The 22,557-nt window shown below is 45.6% G+C and overlaps 1 protein-coding gene and 1 pseudogene across 1 annotated transcript; both read right to left on the reverse strand.

The window, feature by feature from the left end:
• Positions 1-11,042: 11,042 nt before the first annotated feature.
• Positions 11,043-11,808, reverse strand: LOC102838118 (annotated as a pseudogene).
• A 9,151-nt stretch (positions 11,809-20,959) lies between these two features.
• Positions 20,960-22,090, reverse strand: CHST14 (carbohydrate (N-acetylgalactosamine 4-0) sulfotransferase 14). The gene has a single exon (XM_006831767.1). The coding sequence runs from the start codon at positions 22,088-22,090 to the stop codon at positions 20,960-20,962; it is 1,131 nt and encodes a 376-aa protein (XP_006831830.1).
• Between the last annotated feature and the right edge of the window lie 467 nt (positions 22,091-22,557).

Consider the following 22,557-nt stretch of genomic DNA (forward strand, 5'->3'; position numbering starts at 1 on the left):
ACTTAGTTCATTTATAACGTTTATATCTAGGGTAGAGTGAAAATATATAACAAAACTTGTTAAGGCCCTGGCCCGAGTCTACTAGAGACTTTTATCTTCTAAAGTGGATTCAAAGGAACTGAAATCTGTGAAAAAATCATTATGTAGTCAATATAATTTGGAAAACCAGTGTATAATCCATTGTCTCCAACTTCCACCTCAGATATATAAGATACATTAACAGGTAAAAATCAAAACAAAAATATCCTGCTAAATTCTGTGTAGCTCTGGATTTCCCAAATAACATTTTTTTATTTGGTGGAAAATATATTTTAAAAAACCTTTTTTTGTTATGAATTGGGTGAAGGTTTACAGAGTAGATCACCAGTTTTATATTCAACACTTTATACATATTTTGTTTCATGTCGTTGATTGCAGTCTCCGCAAAGTAATATCGCTTACCCTACTTCATTCCTGGATTTCTTGTTTCCATTCCTCTTTCTTTCCTAACCCTTCTGAACTTTGTCTTTAGATAACTGTAGTCTTCTTAAGAATCAGAAATGGTTGGTTATTCTAAGGTATGTATACCTCACTAGTGTTGTTTTTCACCTTATAAACCTCTGGTAGCATAGTGGTTACAAGTTGGGCTGCTAATCTCAGTCAGCAGTTCAAAACTACCAGTGGTTATGTGGGAGAAAGATGAGGCTGTCTGCTCCCATAAAGATATACAGCCTCGGAAACCCTATACAGAGTTGCTATGAGTCAGAACCGACTCCACGGCACACCATCACCATTGTTGTTGTTGTTAAGTGCTGTCGAGTCAGTTCCAACCCATAACGACCCTGTATAGGGTTTCCGAGGAGCAGCTGGTAAGCTTGAACTACTGACCTTGCAGTTCAAACGACTTTGCAGTCTGACACATTAAGCCACAGCACCACCACCATTAGTGGGCTGAAAATGGAGCCATGGGGGTGAGTTCATTTCCAGACCTGAAGGGTGATTAAGGGTCTTATTCTCAGGAGTTCTAGCAGACTCTATCCAACCAGGAATCCTGGTATTTTTTTTATGATTTTGAATTTTGTTCCATATAGTTCTCCTACTCTATCCAGGGCCTTCTGATGTGATCCCTTTTAGAGCAGTTGGTGGTGGTATCCAGGCGCCACCTATTTCTGCTGGATACCCAGGTCAACTGGCACACAAACACATTGTCCACAAAGACAATGTTCTGCCTCCTACTTTGGTGAGTAATGACAAGGTCTTAAAAGTCGTGAGCAGCCGTCTAAGGGCAACTATTATTGGTCTCTCCCTATCTGGAAGAAAGAAGAGGAATGAAAATTGAAGACTCGTGTGGAAACAATCAGTCCAGTTGTCTAATGGACCAAGTCAACATCAGTCTCCAGGACCCTGAAACTAGAACTAGTTAGCGCCAGACTATGACTGCCAACCACTCTGAAAGGGATCACATTAAAAGGTTCTAGGTATAGTGGGAGAAAAATATGAAACAAAACTCAAAATCATAAAAAGACCAGGCTTACAGGTTGGATACAGACTGGTAGAACCCTTGAGAGCATTGCCCTTAATCTTCCTTCAGGTCTGGAACTGAACTCACTCATCCCCATGGCTCAGCTTTTCAGTCCAACAATAATAGATAGGTCTGTAAGAGCAACATCAGTGAGGTAAGCACACCATAAAATAACCAACCAATGGAGATCAAAAGGGCAGCATTTATCTAAGGACAAAGCTCAGAAGTGTTAGGAATGAAACAAGAAACACAGGAAGGAAGTGGCATAATTGATGTTACATTGTGGAGATTGCAATCAATAACATAAAACAACGAATTTGAAGTATTCAGTGGAAAACTGATCTGATCAGTAAACCTTCACCCAATTCACAATTAAAAAAAAAAAAAAAGTTAAAAAATAATAGGAGCTACTGAGCCTAATGTGAGTGTGGACACATTTTGAAGCTGCCCTCCCCCCCACAGGCTTAGACACCCCCAGGAAATATACACAGTAGCAACTTTGTCACCCAACTCCCTCCATAACACAATGAAGGCAAGGACACTTTAAAATGACACCTGCCCTGCCCCTGCAGGGCTCAGTCTCAGATGATAGGCTACCAGAGACCCAAACAGAAAACAAAAACAGGTTCTGAGAAATGCAGACATCTATTTTAAAGCAAAACAGTTAATGGAATGTTGTTCTCTATGTAATAAAGCCTTTAAGGGCACAAATTAAACCAGCAATATTTCCCCCAAAATGTCAATAGTGGCAACTGAAAAATCCAACAGCAACAATATTAAGTAACCTTATTGTTACTTTTTCTATAAAATTTTCTGGCCTTATTGCCAGATTAGTATGTCATGAACTCCTTTGAAGTTTATGACTATGTGTAATTCCTCCTTGGGTCACGGACAAGCCAACTGGCCACAACCATCACTCATGACCTTTATGTAATGTCCAAAGTTCATTACATAAAGGTAGGCTCCAGGGAACCCTTGAATGTCTGAGCAAAGACCAGATAAAACTGCTTGGCGGTAGACACACAGTTCCAGCATGATCTCGCAGACCTGAATTCCATCCAGGTTTGAGACCCCTTGCCTACAAATTCTCAGGTTGCTGCTCTTGTTGATATTCGTCAAGCAGTTTTCTCCAGCCAGGCCCATAGAAAGTTATTTTCCAAGTTCTTTCTCAAAAAGGAATGTAAAAGAGCTTTTTGGGCTCTTCAAGAGCTAGAATAGCTGATGAGAAACCACCTGAACCTTAAGGAGAGAGGCATGGAAACAGCACTGGAGAAGTGTTCTCAACTAAGGATCCAGCAGCATGATAAAGATGGAGGAGAAGGCACACACTAGTCAGGTGAGAAGGAGGTAGTTCTCACAGTAGGCACAGCCCTGGGGCAAGAGCACTGCCAACACTAACTGGGCAGCCTGGAAATACCGAGGAAGGTCACCAGGACAACTGGGAAAGGCGCCAGAACAGTAGAGGGTGGGAGTGTGAGCCTCTGGACTCTCAAAAAGATAGGGCAGCGGTAGAGGGCTGAGAAGAAGAATAGAGCGAGAGTATCAAGTTCTGGGAACTTGAGGGGGGCTCAGAGTTCAACAACCCCATTTTATTTTATATTGAGATTTTTTAAATTGTGAACTAAGTCAAGATTTACAGAGAAGACCATCAGTTTCACATTCAACAAATCGGGTACTTTGTTTCATTACAATGATTGCAATCCCCTTCATGTATCATAGTTAACTAGTATTTTATCCACTTTAACTCTTGCATTTCACCCTTGTCTTCTGCTACCTTTATCATTCCTCTGCCAGCATCTTTCTTGTTGTATATTGCCTTCCCTGTCACACAAGTTAATATGTATCTATCCTCTAGCCAGTGAATAATTTTCCCTTTCCTCCCACCTCTGTTAACCACCATAGAATACTTATTTTATCAAGAAAATCTTTTCTTAACTTTTTATGATAGTTTTTTCATACAATATTTACCCTTTTATGATTGACTCATCCCGCAGAGCATAACATCCACCAGATTCAGTCATGTTATGAGTATTTCACAGATTCATTGTTTTTCTTCATAATAATGTAGTATTCCATTGTACACACCATTTTAAAACATTAACACTGGTAAGTTGATCCTTGAGACTGTCAAAGTTAATCACTACTTTTTCACTCCTTTGACACAGTGTTTAAAGTTGAACCTTCTAATACTTTGTGGGCTTTCTAATTTCCATTATAACTATATAGGACCTGCTACAGATATTGGACAATATCATAAATCTGACATGCAAGCAAAATTTTCTGATAATTCAAAAATGACTGCAAAAGTACATTGAGAGGGAATTGCCAGAAGTCCAAGCTAGATTCAGACGAGGATGTGGAACAAGGGATATCATCACTGACATCAGATGGATCCTGGCTGAAAATAGAGAATACTAGAAAGATGGTTACCTGTGCTTTATTGACTATGCAAAGGCTTTTAACTGTGTGGATCATGACAAGCTATAGACAACATGGGAGAGAGAGAATGAGTATTCCGGAACTCTTAATTGTGTTCATGAGGAACCTATACATAGGCCAAGAGGCAGTCATTCAAACAGAACAAGGGGATACTGAATGGTTTAAAATCAGGAAAGGTATGCAGCAGGGTTGTATTCTTTCACCATACTTTATCTATACATTGAGCAAATAAAAAAGCTGGATTATATGAAGAAGAACATGGCATCAGCATCGGAGGAAGAATCATTAACAACTTGCAGTACGCAGATGATTCAACCTCATTTGTTGGAAGCGAAGAAAACTTAAAATACTTACTGATGAAGAGCAAAGTCAACAGCCTTCAGTATGGATTGTATCTTAATGTAAAGAAAAAAAAATCCTCACAACTGGACCAAGAAATAACATCATGATAAATGGAGAAAAGATTGAAGTTGTCAAAGGCTTCGTTTTACTTGGATCCACAATCAACACTTATGAAAGCAACATTCATAAAATCAAATGACTTATTGCATTAGAAAAATCTGTGCAAGTGTTCAATTGCAAAGATGTCAGTTTGAGAATTAAGGCACACCTGGAGCAAGCAATGGCATTTTCAATAGCTTCAGATGCATGTGAAAGTTGGACAATTAATAAGGAAGACCATAGAAGAATTAATGCATCTGAGTTATGGGGTTGGTGGAGATTATTAAAGGTATCATGGACTGCCAGAAGAACAAACCAATCTGTGTTGGAAGAAGTACAGCCAGAATGCTCCTTAGAAAGTAGGATAGTGAGACTTTGTTTCATACTTTGGACACATTTTCAGGAGGGACCAGTTCCTGGAAAAGGACACCATGCTAGGTAAATTGGAGGGTTGGTGAAAAAAAAAAGAAGACCCCCAATGAAACGGACTGACACAATGGTAGCAGCCAAGGGCTCAAGCTTAACAAAGACTGTGAAGAGGGCACAGGACTAGGCAGTGTTTCGTTCTGTTGTGCATAGGGTGGCTATGAATTGGAACCATTCGAAGGCGCCTAAGAACACCTACAGATTTTTAAAACATACATTATTTTAAAGATGTAGAACTAAAGAAAACATGACTTAGATGCTTCCCAGAAATCAAGAAAGAAGGACTATTTCATGTGTGTCACATTCAGCCGAGCTTGTCCTCTTGGCTTCATAGGCACATGTTGTTGTTGTGAAGTGCCAGCCATGGAGTCGATTCCAACCCATAGCGACCCTGTATAGGGTTTCTGAGGAGCAGCTGGTGAGCTTGAACCGCCACCCATGCAGTTCAAATGGCTTTGCAGTCTGGTGCATCAACCCACAGTGCCACACCAGGACTTCTTATAGACCTGTATTCATGTTCGTATCACAAGAAAGCTGTCTTTTGTGAAATTCAAGCAAAGTTCACTGTCTGCAATCTCCCTTATGTTACATACAGTCCTTACAATGTAGGATGTGACTTTGACCAAACCAAGGACTCACATACACGTGACATCCGGAAATTACATTTTTAATTTTATCTTTGAAATCAAGTCATACTAATGCTTGAGATCCATTCTTCCAAAGGAAAAGGGGAAACTAGAGAAGGAAACATAAAGAGAATAAGTAAGTAACCGAGCATAGCATTTCTCTCGTGAATAATGAATGTACTACTATTAAAGAAGAGGAGCCCATGGGTTGTATAAAGAGTTAATGTGCCTGACAGCTAACTGATGGGCTGGAGGTTCAAGTTTATCCAGAGGTGCCTTGAAAGAGAGCCCTGGTGACCTAATTCCAAAATATCAGTCGTTAAAAAAGCCTATGGAGCCCGGTTCTACTCTGCCACACACGGGTTGTCAGAGTCATGATGGAAATGATGTTTTGTTTTTTTTTTAATTAAAGGAGAAGAACAAATCCCTAGTGTCAACTTGTTACTTGAACAAGTACAAACATAAAGCAAAGTGTTTACACTAACAGCTATTATACTATTATAAAGTCAAACCAAATTTCCAAATCCAGACAAAATGACAACTAAAAATAATTCAAGTTAGCATCATGGATTTTATGTGATACATGATACTGTTTTGCTACGGCTGAATACCTGCCCAACTTACTGCGGTACCAACTCTTAGGCTACAGGTACTTTTGAATGAGTTCAGCATACTTTGTTTTACCAAATATCAATTTTCCTACCCTTCCCCCCTCCATTGTCATCACCATTTACGTATTATATTTGTCTCTGTTCTTTTCTAATCAGAATGGGACAATTCATGCAGAGCTGCTTGATACCACCTCTGTCTTAGATGCAAACTTGAAGCTGAAGGGCTACCTTATAATTGAGTAAAAGATAGCCTTTTAATTCCTCAGGGTCATGAAACAATTTTCCATAAAAAATAGATTACCATATAAACTGAAAATCAAAATTAGAGGACTGGAAGATTCCCAAAATACTTCTTTGGAAAGTTTTGGGTTTAATAAAAACTTCCAAGACCTAAACCTGGAACTCTTAACCTTTTATATGCAGACCCCTCTGGTAGTCTGGTGAAACTCCTTCTCAGAATTACATCTTAGATAAAAATACATAGGAAACCAGTTATATTGAAATTTGGTGTTCAAGATATTAAAAAACAAAAATGTGATAACACAAGCATGCTTCTTTATTAACACATTAAGGATCTAGAGGCAGATCTAATATCTCTGTGATTTCTACATACCATGAGTGTAGTAGATATTTTGCAATATCTTCAACAACTGTAAAGTGATAGAAAAATACGTATGCTTTCTGTAGGTGACAGATTTTACTAATATTTCATAAAACTAAAGATCTTTCAGAAGAGGGTAATGAAAATAAAGATGTAACTGTTCCTCAAGTTACCACTCTCTGAAACCTCCCTGAAGTCTATACACACATCATCCATGGAGCCCCAAGGACCCCTGGTAAGGACTCTTGACCTAAGCCTAAGTAATAAAACAGTTCAAATTATACACACTTCCCCAATATTCACCTCAGGCTTGGATGCTTAAGGAGATACTCAGGAATATGAACCTCTCTCCTTCCACTGAGGAGCGTGGCCAAGACCCAGACCCAGCACATTTGGCCAGTGGTCTCTGAACTTCTGGGCACTTTGCATACTGAGGCTTTATCTGAATCTTCTTTTGCCCTTTTCTCTTCAAAGATTCACTAAAGAGTAAGATGGGACATGCTTCCCTTAGCCTCAGTCATTCTTTCCTGGGACCATAGTACCTAGAGTGTGGTTCCCAGGCCAGGAGGAAGGACTTAAAGAGACTCAGACTCTGCTGTGTGTGTGTGTGTGTGTGTGTGTGTGCACGCATGCGCGTGCATGCAAAAATGGGAAGATGTTCTAACTCCCCAGAGTCCAAGGCCTCTCCTTGACTGCTAAGCATTTAGTCATGAAGAAGCGGGGCCAGTAGACCCCCAGAGCAAGAGGAACCCAGACAATCACGTGTTGCCCCCTCCACCCACCCTCTGGCTAGGAAGGGCTGAAATGTCCTAGAGTTGCTAGGCAACCCGACAGAATTCAATGATGACAGTACCCAGAGGATTGTAACACCCTCCATAGTGTGTGTCATGTGTGATGTGTGTAATGTGATGCATCACTTCCCCTGGAGGTCTAGAAGGGGATGGGAAAATCAAGGTGGTAAAGCATTCTAAAGGAGCCTTTGGGTGTTCTAGCTGAGCTGACTGTGGGTGCTCAATGTAGAGTGTATAGTGATGCCCTCTCCCCTGAGGGACACCTTTTCTTTCTGCACCAAATCCTGTCAAAATCTACTCTCCATTCATAGTCAAGGTGCTCAGATGAGCTGATAAATGAAGCAGAAGCCAACTGATAAGACTTCATAATGGCCTGAGCATGGTTATGAGTGCAGACTTGAGAACCGCCCCACCCCCACCTCACACCAGCATCCAATTCCAGGTCAGCCTCTCCATAGCTATGTGACAACTTTCTTAGAGCTTCAGCCTACTTTTTAATAAAATGGAGTAGAAAAATCTGCCAGAGTCATTTTGAAGATTAAATGTGTCATGAGAATCTAATCATGGTTTTATGATTAGATTCTCATGACAACCCAAATCAAGGGACATGTTGCAAAAGTATTGATTCACATGCCTCAAAATGACAAGAAAGAACAACAAAAAGGTGAGGGACTGTGTTAGATTAAAGGAGACTAAGAAGACAAGACAACTAAATGTAAGACTCCCAGGTTTTAAAAAAGTAGTCATAAAAGAAATCATTGGGACAATCGGGGAAATTTTAATGTGGACTGCATATTAATGTTAAATGTTGCATTAATGTACAATGCTTTAGGTTAGTTTGTGGTATTGAGTTACATACAGAATGCTCATTTCCTTAGGAAATACACACTGATGTATTTTTGAGGTAGAACATCACAACATCTGTAAGCTACTTTCAAATGGTTTAGTAAAATACATATTATACACAGAGAGATTAAACAAATGTGGCACAATGTTAATTGGTGAATCTAGGTCCATGGATGTTCATTGTACTGTTTTTTCTTGTTATTATAAATGCACATGTTTGGTGAGTGAAGGTACAGAGGCAGAGAAGGTGCCGTATACAGCTGGTATAGGCTGGAGGCTGGGCGCCACACAGAGAGGCAGAGACAGACACAACAAGGTAGATAGTGGAACAATGAGACAGGTTTGCATGGTCTAAGTGGAACAGAGGTAAATAGTGATGCATGCCCAACCTTGGAACAACAGAGCTCTGTGATACAAGGATCGAGGCATAGTCTGAAGAAAGAAAATAATACTAAGATGCTTAACTGTCTTATGAGTATTGGTTTCCCTTGCCTACTATCGTAAAATAGATACTTGAGTGGGATAGAGGCTTGTAAGCCCATCTTCAGCCTGTAACTGATTGGAATACCTGAAAGGAGTTCTACAAGTTGCCCAGTGAAATAGGCCTCTTGCGGAACCTTTGTAGTATATAGGATCTTAGGTGGAATCCTAAGTCCCATCCAAAACCTTCTGAGGTGAGACATTCCTACTTTAGAAATGGCAGGCAGATCAGCCTGGAACAGCTACAGTGACAGAAGATACATCTTCAAAGAAAGATCATCTGGAAAAATACAAACAAAAATGGCAATATGACTGGCTACTACACGAATAAGCAAGTTGTTCACTGGGAAGCCATCAAGGCAAACAATCAAGTTCCTTCAGGGCAAATTCCCCTCTAAGACTGAAACTCAAAGGGAACACATGAGCAGGCATGTAAGCTTGCTGGCGACCACGTTGGTCTACTGGTGAGTAGAAGTGGCGGAAATGCAGCAATGAAGAAATGGGCTGAGTTCAAACACAGTCTATTGACTCCTGTTGACCTGGAGATGAGAGAGCGAAGAGGAAGGGCTAGTTGGTCCAAAGTGTGGTGAGACCTGGGGACACGTGAGCCCATGGACAAGGACATAGCCACAGAGGATTAGAGCTGAGAGTGAAGCATCCAGCTGATATGAAGTGAGGGGAGATGCACAAGAACACCCAAACTTGCAGACAGTACCCTAGCCTTGATGGCTTGATGATCAGAACGCTACTAGAGGAAAATAAAATGAAAAATTTTTTGTTAAAGGAAACGAGGATAAATTGCTAAAATTTGATGAACTTGACCTATACTCATGGAGGTGGTAGCTCTAAATACCAACAGAGAGGGAAGGAGTCTTCACATTAAGTATCAGTGTTCTCCCCTCTGTACACAGGATAGATAGAGACAGGTAACATGGACATTGGCTACCTAAAATGAGGGGGCAATAAAGGCACAAAGTGACTCGCTTACAAGGTTTCAAAAAGGAATTTAGTTTAAGAGTGTGTGAGGGAAGAAAGAGTCCCCACTGAATAGTTTTCACCTTGACTAGATGGGTCTGGTTAAAAGAGATGGGGATAAGATTTGTATTATTCAATAGTGAGTAATTGTTACCATGACTAATTGCGACTGTTACAATTGTAAAGGTGTAAGTTTTGTAATAAAAAACGAGGAGTAGTTAATCTTACAGTCCAGAAACAAAGGACCCTAGGACCATCAAAGGAGAAAGAGCACAAGCAGAATGGGGGCCCTTATCCAGAGAAGCAGGGACACCAGAGATGGAGGCAGAGATGGGGACATGGAGAGAGGGAGCAGCTGAGGACTCTAGATTCATGTAAAGAGAGGGACAGAGAGCTGGGCAGCCAGGAGGCAGACTTGTAGAATGTGCCCTTTGGTGGTATAAATTATTATATGTGCCTGAGGGTTTAAAATAAAAAACAAAACAAAAAAACCCACTAAGATGAATAGAGAGAAATACTGTTAACTAACGGTACATGGTAGCGTAGTGGTTACGAATCGGGCTGCGAACCTTAAGGTCAGCGGTTCGAAACTACCAGCTGCTCCGCGGGAGAAAGATGAGGCTTTCTGCTCCCGTAAAGATTTACACCCTCGGAAACCCTATACAGGGTCGCTATGGGTCGGAACTGACTCGATGGCACATAACAACAAGGAGCTCTGGTAGCGTAGTGGTAACGAATCGGGCTGCGAACCTTAAGGTCAGCGGTTTGAAACTACCAGCCTCTCCGCGGGAGAAAGATGAGGTTTTCTACTCCCGTAAAGATTTACACCCTCGGAAACCCTATACAGGGTCGCTATGGGTCGGAACTGACTCGACGGCACTTAACAACAACAACAACAACAACGGTACATGGAGGGGATTATAATCATTGTAATGAAACAAGATATATGATTTGATGAATGTAAAACTGATGATCTGCCCTGTAAACTTGCACTAATTCACAATAAAAACATTAAAAAAAAAAAAAAAAGAGAGAGAGAGAGGCAGTCTGCCTAGAAGGGCAGGCGGGGCAGCATTCTGGGGCTGGTACCATTTGGTTGGTGGGGAAGAGCCCTCAGAGGGTCTTAGGGTCTTATGCAGGCTTGGTGAGGCCCAGGCAACGGGAGGCTCCCTGGCCCAAGGTTTCCCGGTGATAGTGGTGGGGGATCTCTAGGCTCCGGTCACTCGCTCAGAGCCTTGCCTGCAAACCTAGGCAGCACAAAGGCACGTCGCAGCTGCCTCTGCTCCACCTGAGTCTGAGTCTGAGTCAGGTCAGTGGCTGCACAGGCTCCCGGAAGTTGGTGCTCGAGTTCTTGCTGTACAGCATGAAGCCGATCTGGCCACTGGGGTAGGTGGGAATGGTGCAGTAGGCGTAGGCCACCACCTGGAAGAGAGATTTGCAGAACTGCTCCATCTCCTTGATGAGGTCCAGGTGCAGCCACTGGCACTCGCCTAGACAGCAGAGAATGCCGTCCTCCTTGAGGGCGATCTTTATGAGCTGGTACTAGGATTCCTTGAAGAGGGTCTCAGTGAGGCCCATGGGGTCTGAGGAGTCAGTGATGATACCATCAAAGGCATCCTGGTTCCATTTCATGAACTTAAAACCGTCACCCACATGTAGGGACAGCAATGAGCTGAAGCAGCCAATAGTCATGCTTGGCAGGAACTTCTTAGAGATGTGAATGACATCCTCATCAATTTCACACTGGACCACGGCCTCCACTTCACCACTTCCTGCAAGACGCCCCCGTCCCCACCCCCAGTGATTAGCACCTTGTGTGAGTTGGGGTGGCTGCAGAGGGGCAGGTTGGCAATCATTTCTCAGCGCACTGGATGACGTCGTCCAATACCAGCACATTACCGTAGGTCTTACTGCCGAAGACAAGGATGTCCTGGTGCCGCAGCTACTCCACCTGTAGCAACAAGGCCTGACCGGGCCACAGGCTGCCAGTAACGCAGAACCAGCTCTTGCGGATGGCGTCTGGGCAAGGGGCCGCGGGGGCCGGGATCCACAGAGCGCCAGCGAGCGGCATGGGGTCCGGGACTGCAGGTTGCACGGCTCCGCAGCACAACGGACCAACTCCGCCTACGGCCCGCGCCAAAAAAAAACCCTCATTGTATTATTTTAAAAATAATGCTTACACTATATATTTCAAAATTAAAAATTGGAAAAGTGAACAAAAATCACTTTGCAAAGGGCCTGGCATAAGGAAGCAGTCCATAAATCTTACTATGATCCTTACAATCTTTGCATCTACATGGGGATGATTTCTTAACCCAAGAAAATGACACTGTAGACAAGTGGGATGAAAGGCTTGTGGCATGCGATGGTGACAAGACTTGAGGTCCTGGCACTGAAACTCTCATCCCACTGTCCTTTCCATCACTCAATTTGTGCAGTTATATACTGTGCAAAACTCCTTTCCTCAGGAGATCTGTAAAAAGTGGTGAAGGTGACCCGTGAGGAAACTGAGACTGGAGGAAAGACTTGCTCAATATCATCAAAGGCTCCTTGAAGATCCAGGACTGGAATCATACCCTGTGTCCTTTATATACCTCGGGACTCCCTCCCTAGCAGCTATCAGAGACTGAGACAGATAACACTCCTCTGGGAAGCCTGGATTGGGTTTTGAACAAATGAGCATGACTTTCTTTTACATCTGCTTTAGGAAAGTAGTTTTATTATTGGAATTGATCTCTTTGGGGGGAATTCCCATGGTTATCCCTCAATTCTCAGGATCCTCTCTTGGTTCCAGCTTTCATGATATCTGCCTCTTATCTGGCTAGGTTCCTGCCAGCCCAGGTGGCATCCCTTCGTCCCTGTGTCTCAGCAAGCCCAGGGCCCAGCCCTGCCTGGACCACTTCCTCTAACTAGGGGCCTTTCCCTGCTATTGTTACCTTTGGGAAATAGCTCCTTCCTTTTAGTTGTCTATCATAAGAGGCAATATGCCAATGACCAAATGTCCATTGTGATTCCTGATTTCTTTTTCTCTTCCTCCATTTACCTTATTGTCATTTATCTACATAGTCAACCATTTAGCCATCCAGTTTTCCATTCTGTCTCTCACACACAAACCTATCCATCGTTCCATGTATTCGTTCATCACATCTTCTGCCCTTCCACTGATTCTACCTTTACTGTGTTACCTTTGCTGTTGTCAGTTGCTGTCAAGACAACTCCTGCTCATAGCTACCCATATGTGCATAGTAGACTTGCTCCCTGGGGTTTTCAAAGATGTGACCTTTTATAAGCAGAATGTCAGACCTGTCTTCCAAGGTGCCTCTGGGTGGGTTCGAACTCACCAACCTTTTGGCTAGTAGTTGAGTGCTTAAGTATTTGTGCCACCAAGGGGTTCCTTATTGAGTATATACTATTATGAACAAGGCCTGGCCCTTGTCTTTGAGAAGCTTCCAGTTCCTAGGGTGGGGTTACACAAGTAATCCAAGGGTTGAAAGCTCTCCTAGAAGTATTTACTAGGGATTATGGAACTTCAAGAATCCTAGTATGCCACTGTAGGATAAGCACTGGACTGCTAAACCACAAGGTTGGTGGTTCAAACCCACCAGCTGCTCCTTAGAAACCAGATACAAGGTCTCTATGAGTTGGAACTGACTCAATGGCACTTAACAACAACAAACCTACTACTCTGTCTGTATGTGTGTGTCCAAGAAGATTTGGAAGAAGAAGCTCATTACAGCTTCCCATCTTTAACAGTTACAGAGGAAGTGGAGAAGAAAGCTGTTTGGACTGCCAACCTGGCTTAGCCTCCCAAACAGAAAGTCTTACCCCACCTCCCATTCCCTGCCCTACCAAACCTCACTGTGCCTGGGTCTGCTTCACATACCTTTTTCCAGGCAGCATGAAGTGTTTTGTAGCAGCATGTTCAGGGTCTAGTCTGGTTTCCAGCTCCCCTGGACACTGTTGCTCAAAGGGCTTCTCTGGTCACTTAGAACTCTTAGAACTCTAGTACCCACAGGATGCTAGCAGAGCTCCTAGGCGCAGCTCAATCTTTCCACATTCTTGGGCTAGAAACAGAAATGGATATTTGATGGCCTTCTGCCTCACTAAGCTGCACGGCAATGGCACTTGTGTTTCAATATCCAAATGAAGAGTAGGATATTGAAAGGCAGCTGTCCTGCTAGTAAGGCCAGTGGACAGCCTGAAGGAAGAGATTAGTGCAGGATCCAGTGCATTATTCCACAGCACCACAGCAGGACTCCTTGTGAGAGATGTTGTTGTTGTTGTTAAAGGCCGTTGGGTCGATTCCGACCCATAGTGACTCTGTATAGGGTTTCCCAGGTGCAGCTGGTGAGCTTGAACCGCCAACCTTGAGGTTCAAACAGCTTTGCAGTCTGGTGCATTAACCCACAGTGCCACACCAGGACTCCTTGTGAGGGATTGTTGTCAGGTGCCATCGAGTCAGAACCGACTCATAGTGACCCCATGCACAGCAGAAGGAAACCATGTCCGATCCTGGGCCAACCTCACTACCGCTGCCACACTTGAGTCCATTAATGCTGCCACCTGGCCAATCCATCTCATTGGGGGTCTTCCTCTTTTTCTCCGACCCTCCATCTTACCAAGCATGATATCCTTCTCCAGCGACTGTTCCCTCCTGACAATATGTCCAAAGTATGACAGACGAAGCTTAGCCATCTTGGCCTCTAAGGAACACTTAATTGTACTTCTGAGGAATCTGTACCTGGACCAAGAAGCAGTTGTTAGAACAGAGCATGGGAACACTGAATGTTTTAAAATTGGGAAAGGTGTGCGACAAGGTTGTGTTCTTTCACCATACCTATTCAACCTGTATGCTGAGAAAATAATACAAAAAGCTGGGTTCTATGAAGAAAAACATGGCATCAGGATTGGAGGAAGACTCATTAACAACTTGTGATATGCAGATGATACAACTTTGCTTACTCAAAGTGAAGAGGACTTAAAACATTTGCTGATGAAGATCAAAGAGCACAGCCTTCGGTATGGATTACATCTCAATGTCAAGAAAACAAAAATCCTTACCAATGGACCAATAAACAACATTCTTATCAATGGAGAAGAGATTGAAGTTGTCAAAGACTTCATTCTTCTTGGATCAACTATCAACACTCGTGGAAGCAGCAGTCAAGAGATCTGACGATGTATTGCATTAGGCAAATCTGCTGTACAGGAACTTTTTAAAGTGTTGAAGAGCAAAGATGTCAGCTTGAGGACTAAGTAAGGTGCGCTTGACCCAAGCCATGGTATTTTCAATAACCTCATATGGATGTGAAAGCTGGACAGTGAATAAGGAAGATCATAGAAGAATTGATGCCTTTGAGTTGTGGTGTTGGAGGAGAATACTAAAAGTTCCATGGACTGCCAAAAGAACCAATAGATCTGTTTTGGAAGAAGTGCATCCAGAGTGCTCCTTAGAGACCAAGATGGCTAAACTTCGTCTCTCATACTTTGGACATATTGTGAGGGATGTTGTTGTTGTTGTTGTGTGCCATGGAGTTGGTTCCAACTCATAGCGACCCTGTACACGGTTTCTGAGGCTGTAAATCTTTACGGGAGCAGAAAGCCTCATCTTTCTCCTGCGGAACAGCTGGTAGTTTCGAACTGCTGACCTTAAGGTTCGCAGCCCAAGTTGTAACCACTACGCTACCAGAGGAACATGACAACCTAAATAAGGTGTACGGTACCCTAACATGGGGATTGATCAGTTTTACCATGTCGCTAGGTTTAAAATGAGTCATCCCAGACATGGAAAGGGAATCTCAGTACCATTGAGAAAGAAGAGCCAGACTACCAAAGATTCCTACACTGAACATCCTCAATCCAGGAGACAGCTGTGACACCACAGATGACGATAGATAGCAAGAGGCAGGGGCAGAAAAGTGGTGGCAGAGAAGCAGCGACAGCAGAACCTGGAGACCAGAACAACACAGAGCAAGAAAGCTGTTTTCCAGCTGTAGGCTTGTTACTGGAGTGGGTCTCCTCTAGGCATTTATTGGCTGAGCTAGAAGAGCCTTGTAACACTTGCCTGAGCAGGAAGAGGCCAAGGGGCTGTAGGCCTGAGAGACTGAGAGCAGAAGAGAGGCATGCCTGTGGGACTAGCTGAGAGGAGGACACCAGGAGGAGGCTGATCGAATAACTAAGTATATTGTGAGCATTTCTGATCCTGAATTAAAACGTTACTGCCCTAAGAAATTCCATAATTCTGAGTATTGCCTGTGAGTTCTTTGTGGTCACTGCAATGTATTATTGAACCAACAGAGAAGTAGAGAGGGCTGTGGAAGAGATGGCTGGTGTGAGAATTGGTAAAAAGGTTGGAGGGTGGAGGTACGGCTGACCGTCATCTCATAGAAATCAGCCTTGGGCTGATGCTGTGGGTGATAGTCCTTGTTCCTCCTTGTGAAGCTAAGAGAATATTAGATGCTGCTCCCATGTCATTTTCACACCTACCTTGCTGGCTTGTAAGAATGAAAAGGATAATGCATGTAAAATACTAATCACAGTACCTGGCACAGAGCATGCTCCTAATTCAGAGTGGTGGTCGTGTGCCATTGAGGCCGTTTTAACTCATAGTGGTCTTGTATAGGGTTTCCGAAGCTGTACATCTTTACAAAAGCAGATAGCCTCATCTTTTCACCCACAGAGTGGCTGGTACATTCGAACTTCTGACCTTGTGGTTAGCAGTCCAATTTGTAACACACCACTCTACCAGGGTTTCTTTAAATTCAGAGATATAAGTGGCTCCTGTAAAGGTAGTCCTCCCCACCTTCCTTCTATACTTCCCTGAGTTCTACCTCTTCACCACAGCCTTGTGTCCTTAAAATACTAAGGTTCCAACCGAGGGTGTATACACCAGACTAACAAGGAGGAACAAGCTCAGAGGCATGGTAGGCCCTGGCTCCTGTTCTTTGCACCCCACAAAGAAAGGCTGAGATCTCTGGAGAGGAGTGAGGAAACCCACTATACTGAGACCTGTTTTCTACTGCCCCAACCATTTTTCCTCCCACATCACCAGCTTCTTCCTCTGAACCTATGTCAGCAAGAATCTGCCCTCACTCCACCTCCTTCAGAATTATTAATTATTAGCATTTCCCTTTGGGAAAAGAAAGAATGCCTTCCTTCTGCTTGAAATCAAGCAGATTCTGATTCAGTACAAAAGGCATCAGATGGCTACCCAAAATGGGGGGGCTACAAATGCAAGAAGTGACTGGCTTATAAGCTTTCAAGAGGGAACCTAGATCCAGAGGGCATGGAGGAATGTAGAATCTCCACTGAGTTGTATCCAATCTGTGTATGTGGGCCTGATGAAAGGAAATGCAGATAGGTCTCTCGTGGTACAATAGTGAATAATTGTTACCAGTACTGTTTGTGAGGGTTGGAAATGTAAAGGTAGATGTTTTGTAGCAAGGAGGGGAGTGATTAACTTTGCAGTCTAGGAGCCAAGGTCCTTGGGACCATGAAGGGAGAAGAGCGGAGAGTGGGACCCTACCCAGAGAAACAGTGATGCCTGAGATGGAGGCAGAGACGATGACATGGAGAGATGGAGCAGCTGGGGACTTGAGATCCAGAGAGGGAGAGGGGCTGTGTGCTGAGGACTGAGGGGCAGGTGTGTAGGGTATGCCCTTTGGTTTGTTGATGATGCATGGAGGGGATTGTAACCATGGCAATGATAGGATGAATGTAAAGGTAATGTTCTCTCATGTAAAGTATCACATAATTCACAATAATAAAAAAAAAGGCATTGGATCCATTCTAGGAGGAACCCTGGAGGCCTGACTCCGGCTCCCTCTGATGATAGGCCACTGGGAAAAGTGAGGGTTCTGTGTTCACCCAGGGTGAGTGGACCAACTGCACCACTCTACCCTTTTTGCTTACTGCAGAGGGCCTGGGTGGTGAGATCCTACTAGGGGAGGGAGAAAAGGTAGATGAGGGAAAGGGAGGGAAAACATCCTCAGAATTTAAGGGGTGGGGGGTGGTTTCTGAACAGTAACTTCAGACAGGATGAGAAATGGACCTGGAGGCTGGGAGGAGTGTCCGGGCCCAGACCTGGAAGCCCTGACCTCTTGGTTCATCACTCTCAGAGTGAGTTCTAAAGACGACCCTGTCCTTTTAGGGACCAGGTAATTGTGCAAAGCTCAGCTTGGTGTGGGGATCAGAGCATCTTCAGTGACGAGGAGGAATTCCAAGAAGACACAGTCCAGGTGTCCAGACCCAAGTATGTCACTGCCTCTGGTGGCCAGAGCCTCTGCTGTCCCTAGATCATGCCTGAGTGTTCTCACTAGAGCTAAGTGGACACCACACTCTCTGCTACCTTGAGGGGAGGGGAGATGACACATAAAGATCCTCAAAGGCTGATCTCAGGATTAAAATAACTCAGGAAGCAGTCTGTCTTAGCAGTTGTTCTCCTTCTGGCCTCCATTCTTCCCCCTTCCCCCCACACCACAGGTGTCCAGTGCTGGCTGTCAGGATGCTTTGTGCCCCAGGAGGAGAGCAGTCAGCAAACTCCTTATCAAGGGACTTCATTAGTCTCCCACTCCTTAAGACAGGGACTGGTGAATGTCAGTGAATTAATAAAAGGAAAGAAAGAATTGAGGAGAGAAAATATGAATGAAAAATCCATGTTGTTGAGTTGATTCTGGCTCAAAGTGACCCTGTAGGACAGAGTAGAACTGCTACTTAGGCCTTCAACCTCATCTTTCTCCCTAGGCAGCTGGTGAGTTTGAATTACTGACTAACCCACAGAACCACTATGGCTCCTTGCAAATATGTCCAAATGCCCCTAAATTCAATCTTGTTTATCCTTCAAGGTTTCCTATTCCCTCTTTTCTGTATTCCCCTGTCAATAAGCCAAACCCCCTTCCCTTTCTTCTTTTCTCTTATCTATCTGGGAAGCTGAGAGAGCTTGACTGGTCTTTGGGTGGGCAACTTAGCCTCTCTGTGCCAGTTTCCAAGTTTGTAAACTAGGATACACCTATGGCACCAGCAATTATGAGGATTAAATGAGAATAGGTAAATATAACAGCTGGACCCGCATATTCTGGCTTCTCTGTGCTCCAGGTAGTAGAACTTCATGAGGAGGACTGATGAGCTGCTTAGATCTAGAGAGACAGTTCCAGGCAAGGAGGAAGAAGCCAGGGATTGGGGTTCATTTTGAGTTTCTGAGGACCTATAGCTCAGAGGAGGGACTGGCTGGCTCAGCGAGGTGGTCAGGTAGCTGGTAAGGAATAGGACTGAGACTTGATCATTCTGAGTGCCTCCAAGTGCAGTGCTCTATGTCTTTTAGGGAGACACACATCTTGGAACTTGGAACTGTGTGACCGTCACCATGCCTACTGTGTGCCAGACATGTAGGCTAGGTGCTGGGAATGTCTAGTGAAAAAGACAGACATAGTCCTAATGTCACATAACTCACAATCCCAGTGGGGGAGACTGGTAACTAACTGCCCTGTTCCAATAGAGAATGGGAAGTGCTTTCTGACTCGGTGTCAAGGGAACCCTGAAGAGGGGCATGGTACCCACAAGGGACATCACTGAAAGCCTCCTGGAGAGTCATGGTGGTAAGCCATGGGAGTCTTAGAAGCACCCCACCACCATTTAGGGAACAGGATTAGTTTTCCTCCCTAAAGTCACGTCAATAGCAAGGTGAGATAACGGTGGTACCTGCAAGAGAAGTTCTCTCTACCTTCTGTCCTCACTCTCCTGCATTCTACCTCTTCACCACAGTCTTAGGTCCTTAAAGTACTGAAGTTATCACTGTGGGTATATAAACCAGACTAACAAGAAAGAGCAAGCTCAGGGACATGGTAGGTCAGAGCTCCTGTTCTCTGCACGTTGGGAAGGTTGGGATCTCTGACGAGCAGTGAGGCCTGTTTTTTACTGCCCCAACCATTTTCCTCCCACATCACCAGCACTCTGAACCCATGTTAGCAAGAACCTGCCTGCCCATCATTCAACCTTCTTCAGGAATAGCCTCCCCTTGGTCAATTGTACAAAGATCCCTTTTTCATTTGAAAATGTACTGAGGGCCTCCTCACTTAAGAAATATTCTTGCCTAAGAGGAGGAGGAGTCTCAGATCCAACCCTGCCTTAAAGGAGTAATCTGTGTAGGTGTGCTATGGACCTGGAACCATTCTTAATGGGATCTGCCCTTTGGTGGAGTCCCAGAAGTCTGGGATCAGTATGGCCTACTGGAAGCCCTCACAGGCTCCATGATGTGGGAATGCCTCTTTGGGATGGCCCAGGCAAGTTCCACGTTGCCTTAGATTCTTTCTGCCTGTAAAGTATGTCTCTTGACTTGGGGAGACAAACATCTGGAAGACTGGCTGAGCCTTCAGTAACTCCAAAGGGAGAATCACAGAGATGCTGACTTTTTGTACAAAACAGCTTTATTAAAAGTAAGCTATTAAGACAACAAAGCCCTCACAAAGATGCTATCAAAAAGTACAAATTTTAAATAAATGCACCAGAAAAATGGTAGCTATATACACCAGCCACAGTCATAACCTTAAAGGCCTTGGGAGCAGGGGAGATAGAGAGAAGGTTCCTAGAGTCCTGGGAAGAGCTGGGCACAGGGGTCTTTGGATGTCTGAAGGAAGGACCTGTTCCCAGAGCTACCAGGCAAGAGCCTTGCCTCAGTTTTCCTTTCCTTGGAAAAATGGAAAGAACCTGGCAAGTGAAGAAAATTCTGAGTCTGGAGCAGAAGGCAGAAAAGACATTTCTAAGGCACTAGTGCTGCCTCCAGCCCTAAGGAGCATGAGGTGGATGAATGGGGAGATCAAGCCACAGGGCTCCTAGATCTGATTGTGCTGCTGATTCATGGCACCTCTGGGTCTCGACACAGGTTAAATTAAGGTGAACCAGATAGACTGCACAAGCCCTGCAGCCTGGAGCCAGTCTTTAGATCAGGTGTGATACTTTGTTGGTAACCTAGTGTCTGGCCTTGCCAAGGCAAGAAGAATCACACCAGCCTCCAAGTGCCCTCCACAGACCCACCACTGCAATGGGAAGCACTAGGCTCCCTGTCCTCTGAGCCACTGTGCACGCCCACCCTGGGCAAGGAACTTCAAAAAGCAGTCAGGCACTGTCATCTGGGCCTTTCTCCAAACCTCAGAGCTAGGGGTTTCACAGCACAAGAAGCTGGCACTGTTGAAACAGGTCCCCAATAGCTGCTGGCCCTGTACCTATGATCACTGATGACAGGCCTCCCTGGTGACATTAGGCAGTGGGTAGGCAAAGAGGGAGAAGTCCAGGATATACTTAGGCAGCACGTCCTGCAGCAGAGCCCGTGGGGCACTGCACAGGTGATAATGCAGGCTCTCGGGACTGGCTGGCCGGTACCAGGCCTGGCGGGTGGGGAATCGGACTTGTGGTGGAGCCCGCACCAACTCCAGCACCTGGTTGGCATCAGCCTCCAGTCTCTCATAGGAGCCCACAAAGTCGTAGTGCACTGCACAAGGTTGGCACAGATGGTATACGGGCATCCAGTGCTCGTTCATGCGCTCAGGGTCCTCATCCACCAGGTATCTCAGGAACTCCGGGAAGGTGACATCGTCTCCTGCAGGGCTAGGTCCAGCTCCAGCCCTGTAACGCCTCACAATCTCAGCCCCATAGCGCTGTTGGTACTCTCGGATTTCGCCAAACTTGTTGCGGTAAGCAGATAGGAGGCGTTCCAAGGGGTCTCGCACAAACAGGAACTTGAAGTAGTGCTGAAGGCGGTATCGGATTTCCTCAGGCCTCAGGTCAGCCAGAAACACCAGATCACTGCGGTGGTCCATCTTAAGGCGGACGTCCACGCTGTCTAGGACACCCGCCAGCACCTTCAGAACCCGTTTCCAGTTGGAGCAGGCCACCTTGGGTACGTAGCAGTAGAGGAAGCGGTAGCGGTCACTCACGAGGATATGGCGCAGGAGGGTGCGCCGCTGTCCCACCGGCAAGTCCCAAGGGTCCCGGGGCATTCCCGGCTGTCCGCACACGGCCCTTAACGTACGGTTCCGGACGTCCTGCCGCACCTGCAAATCCGAGTCCCCCGCGTCCACAGCCAGCTCCCCAGGCCTGGGGGCCGTCCTGCGCCAGACCGCGCCTTCGCGGCTGGGAGGATGCAGGGGAAGGGGCTTCATCTCGGCCAGGATGCCTCGTTCGATCATGAGCAGCAGCCCGCTGGAGGCCACGATCACCGCGAACATCAGCATGGACGGCAGTAGCAGGGGCGGACCCCCAAGCCCGGCCCGGGCCCTGCCCAGTGGGGCCCGCCTTAACGTCCGGCCCAGGGGCTCGGCGCCATTTGGGGTTGCCAGCGGGGTCAGCGGGCGGGGGAACATGATGCTCCCGGGCGGGGACCTGCGCGGCCCTGCCGGTCTGAAGGCTGCCTAAGAGGCGGACTCAGGCTGTGGGTAAAAGCCGAGGGTCCGGACCCGGAACGCCCGGAGGGAGCTGGGGATGGGAGGGGTTGGCAGGCGGCCCCCGCGCACTCAGGGTGGCCGAATCCCAGGCCACGGCACTGGAGCAGACGGCGGGCGGGCGGGTGCGCGAGAGGGACCCGGGCCGGATGTCCCGCCCGGCTGCTCTCCGCCCCCGGCCCCGTCGTGACACAGGCGCTGGGGCGGGTCCAGGCCGGGGGCGGGGAGAGGGGGCGGGCACCACTACAGAGAAGAGTGCCTGAGACTGGGCCGCCGCAGACCCTCGGGCTTCGGAAACAAAAGCTGCCGACTGGAAGTCGGAGAAGACCCAGGCCGAGGTCCCTTCTCTCGCACTGCGTTCTCCTAGAGCTAGAGAGGACCCGCACCCA

The sequence above is a fragment of the Chrysochloris asiatica genome, unplaced genomic scaffold (genome assembly GCF_000296735.1).
Source record: "Chrysochloris asiatica unplaced genomic scaffold, ChrAsi1.0 scaffold00004, whole genome shotgun sequence".
Lineage (NCBI taxonomy): Eukaryota > Metazoa > Chordata > Mammalia > Afrosoricida > Chrysochloridae > Chrysochloris > Chrysochloris asiatica.

Bases quoted from the DNA above. Each gene is read 5' to 3' on its own strand.
- CHST14 (XM_006831767.1), bottom strand. From the start codon at position 22,090: ATGTTCCCCCGCCCGCTGACCCCGCTGGCAACCCCAAATGGCGCCGAG.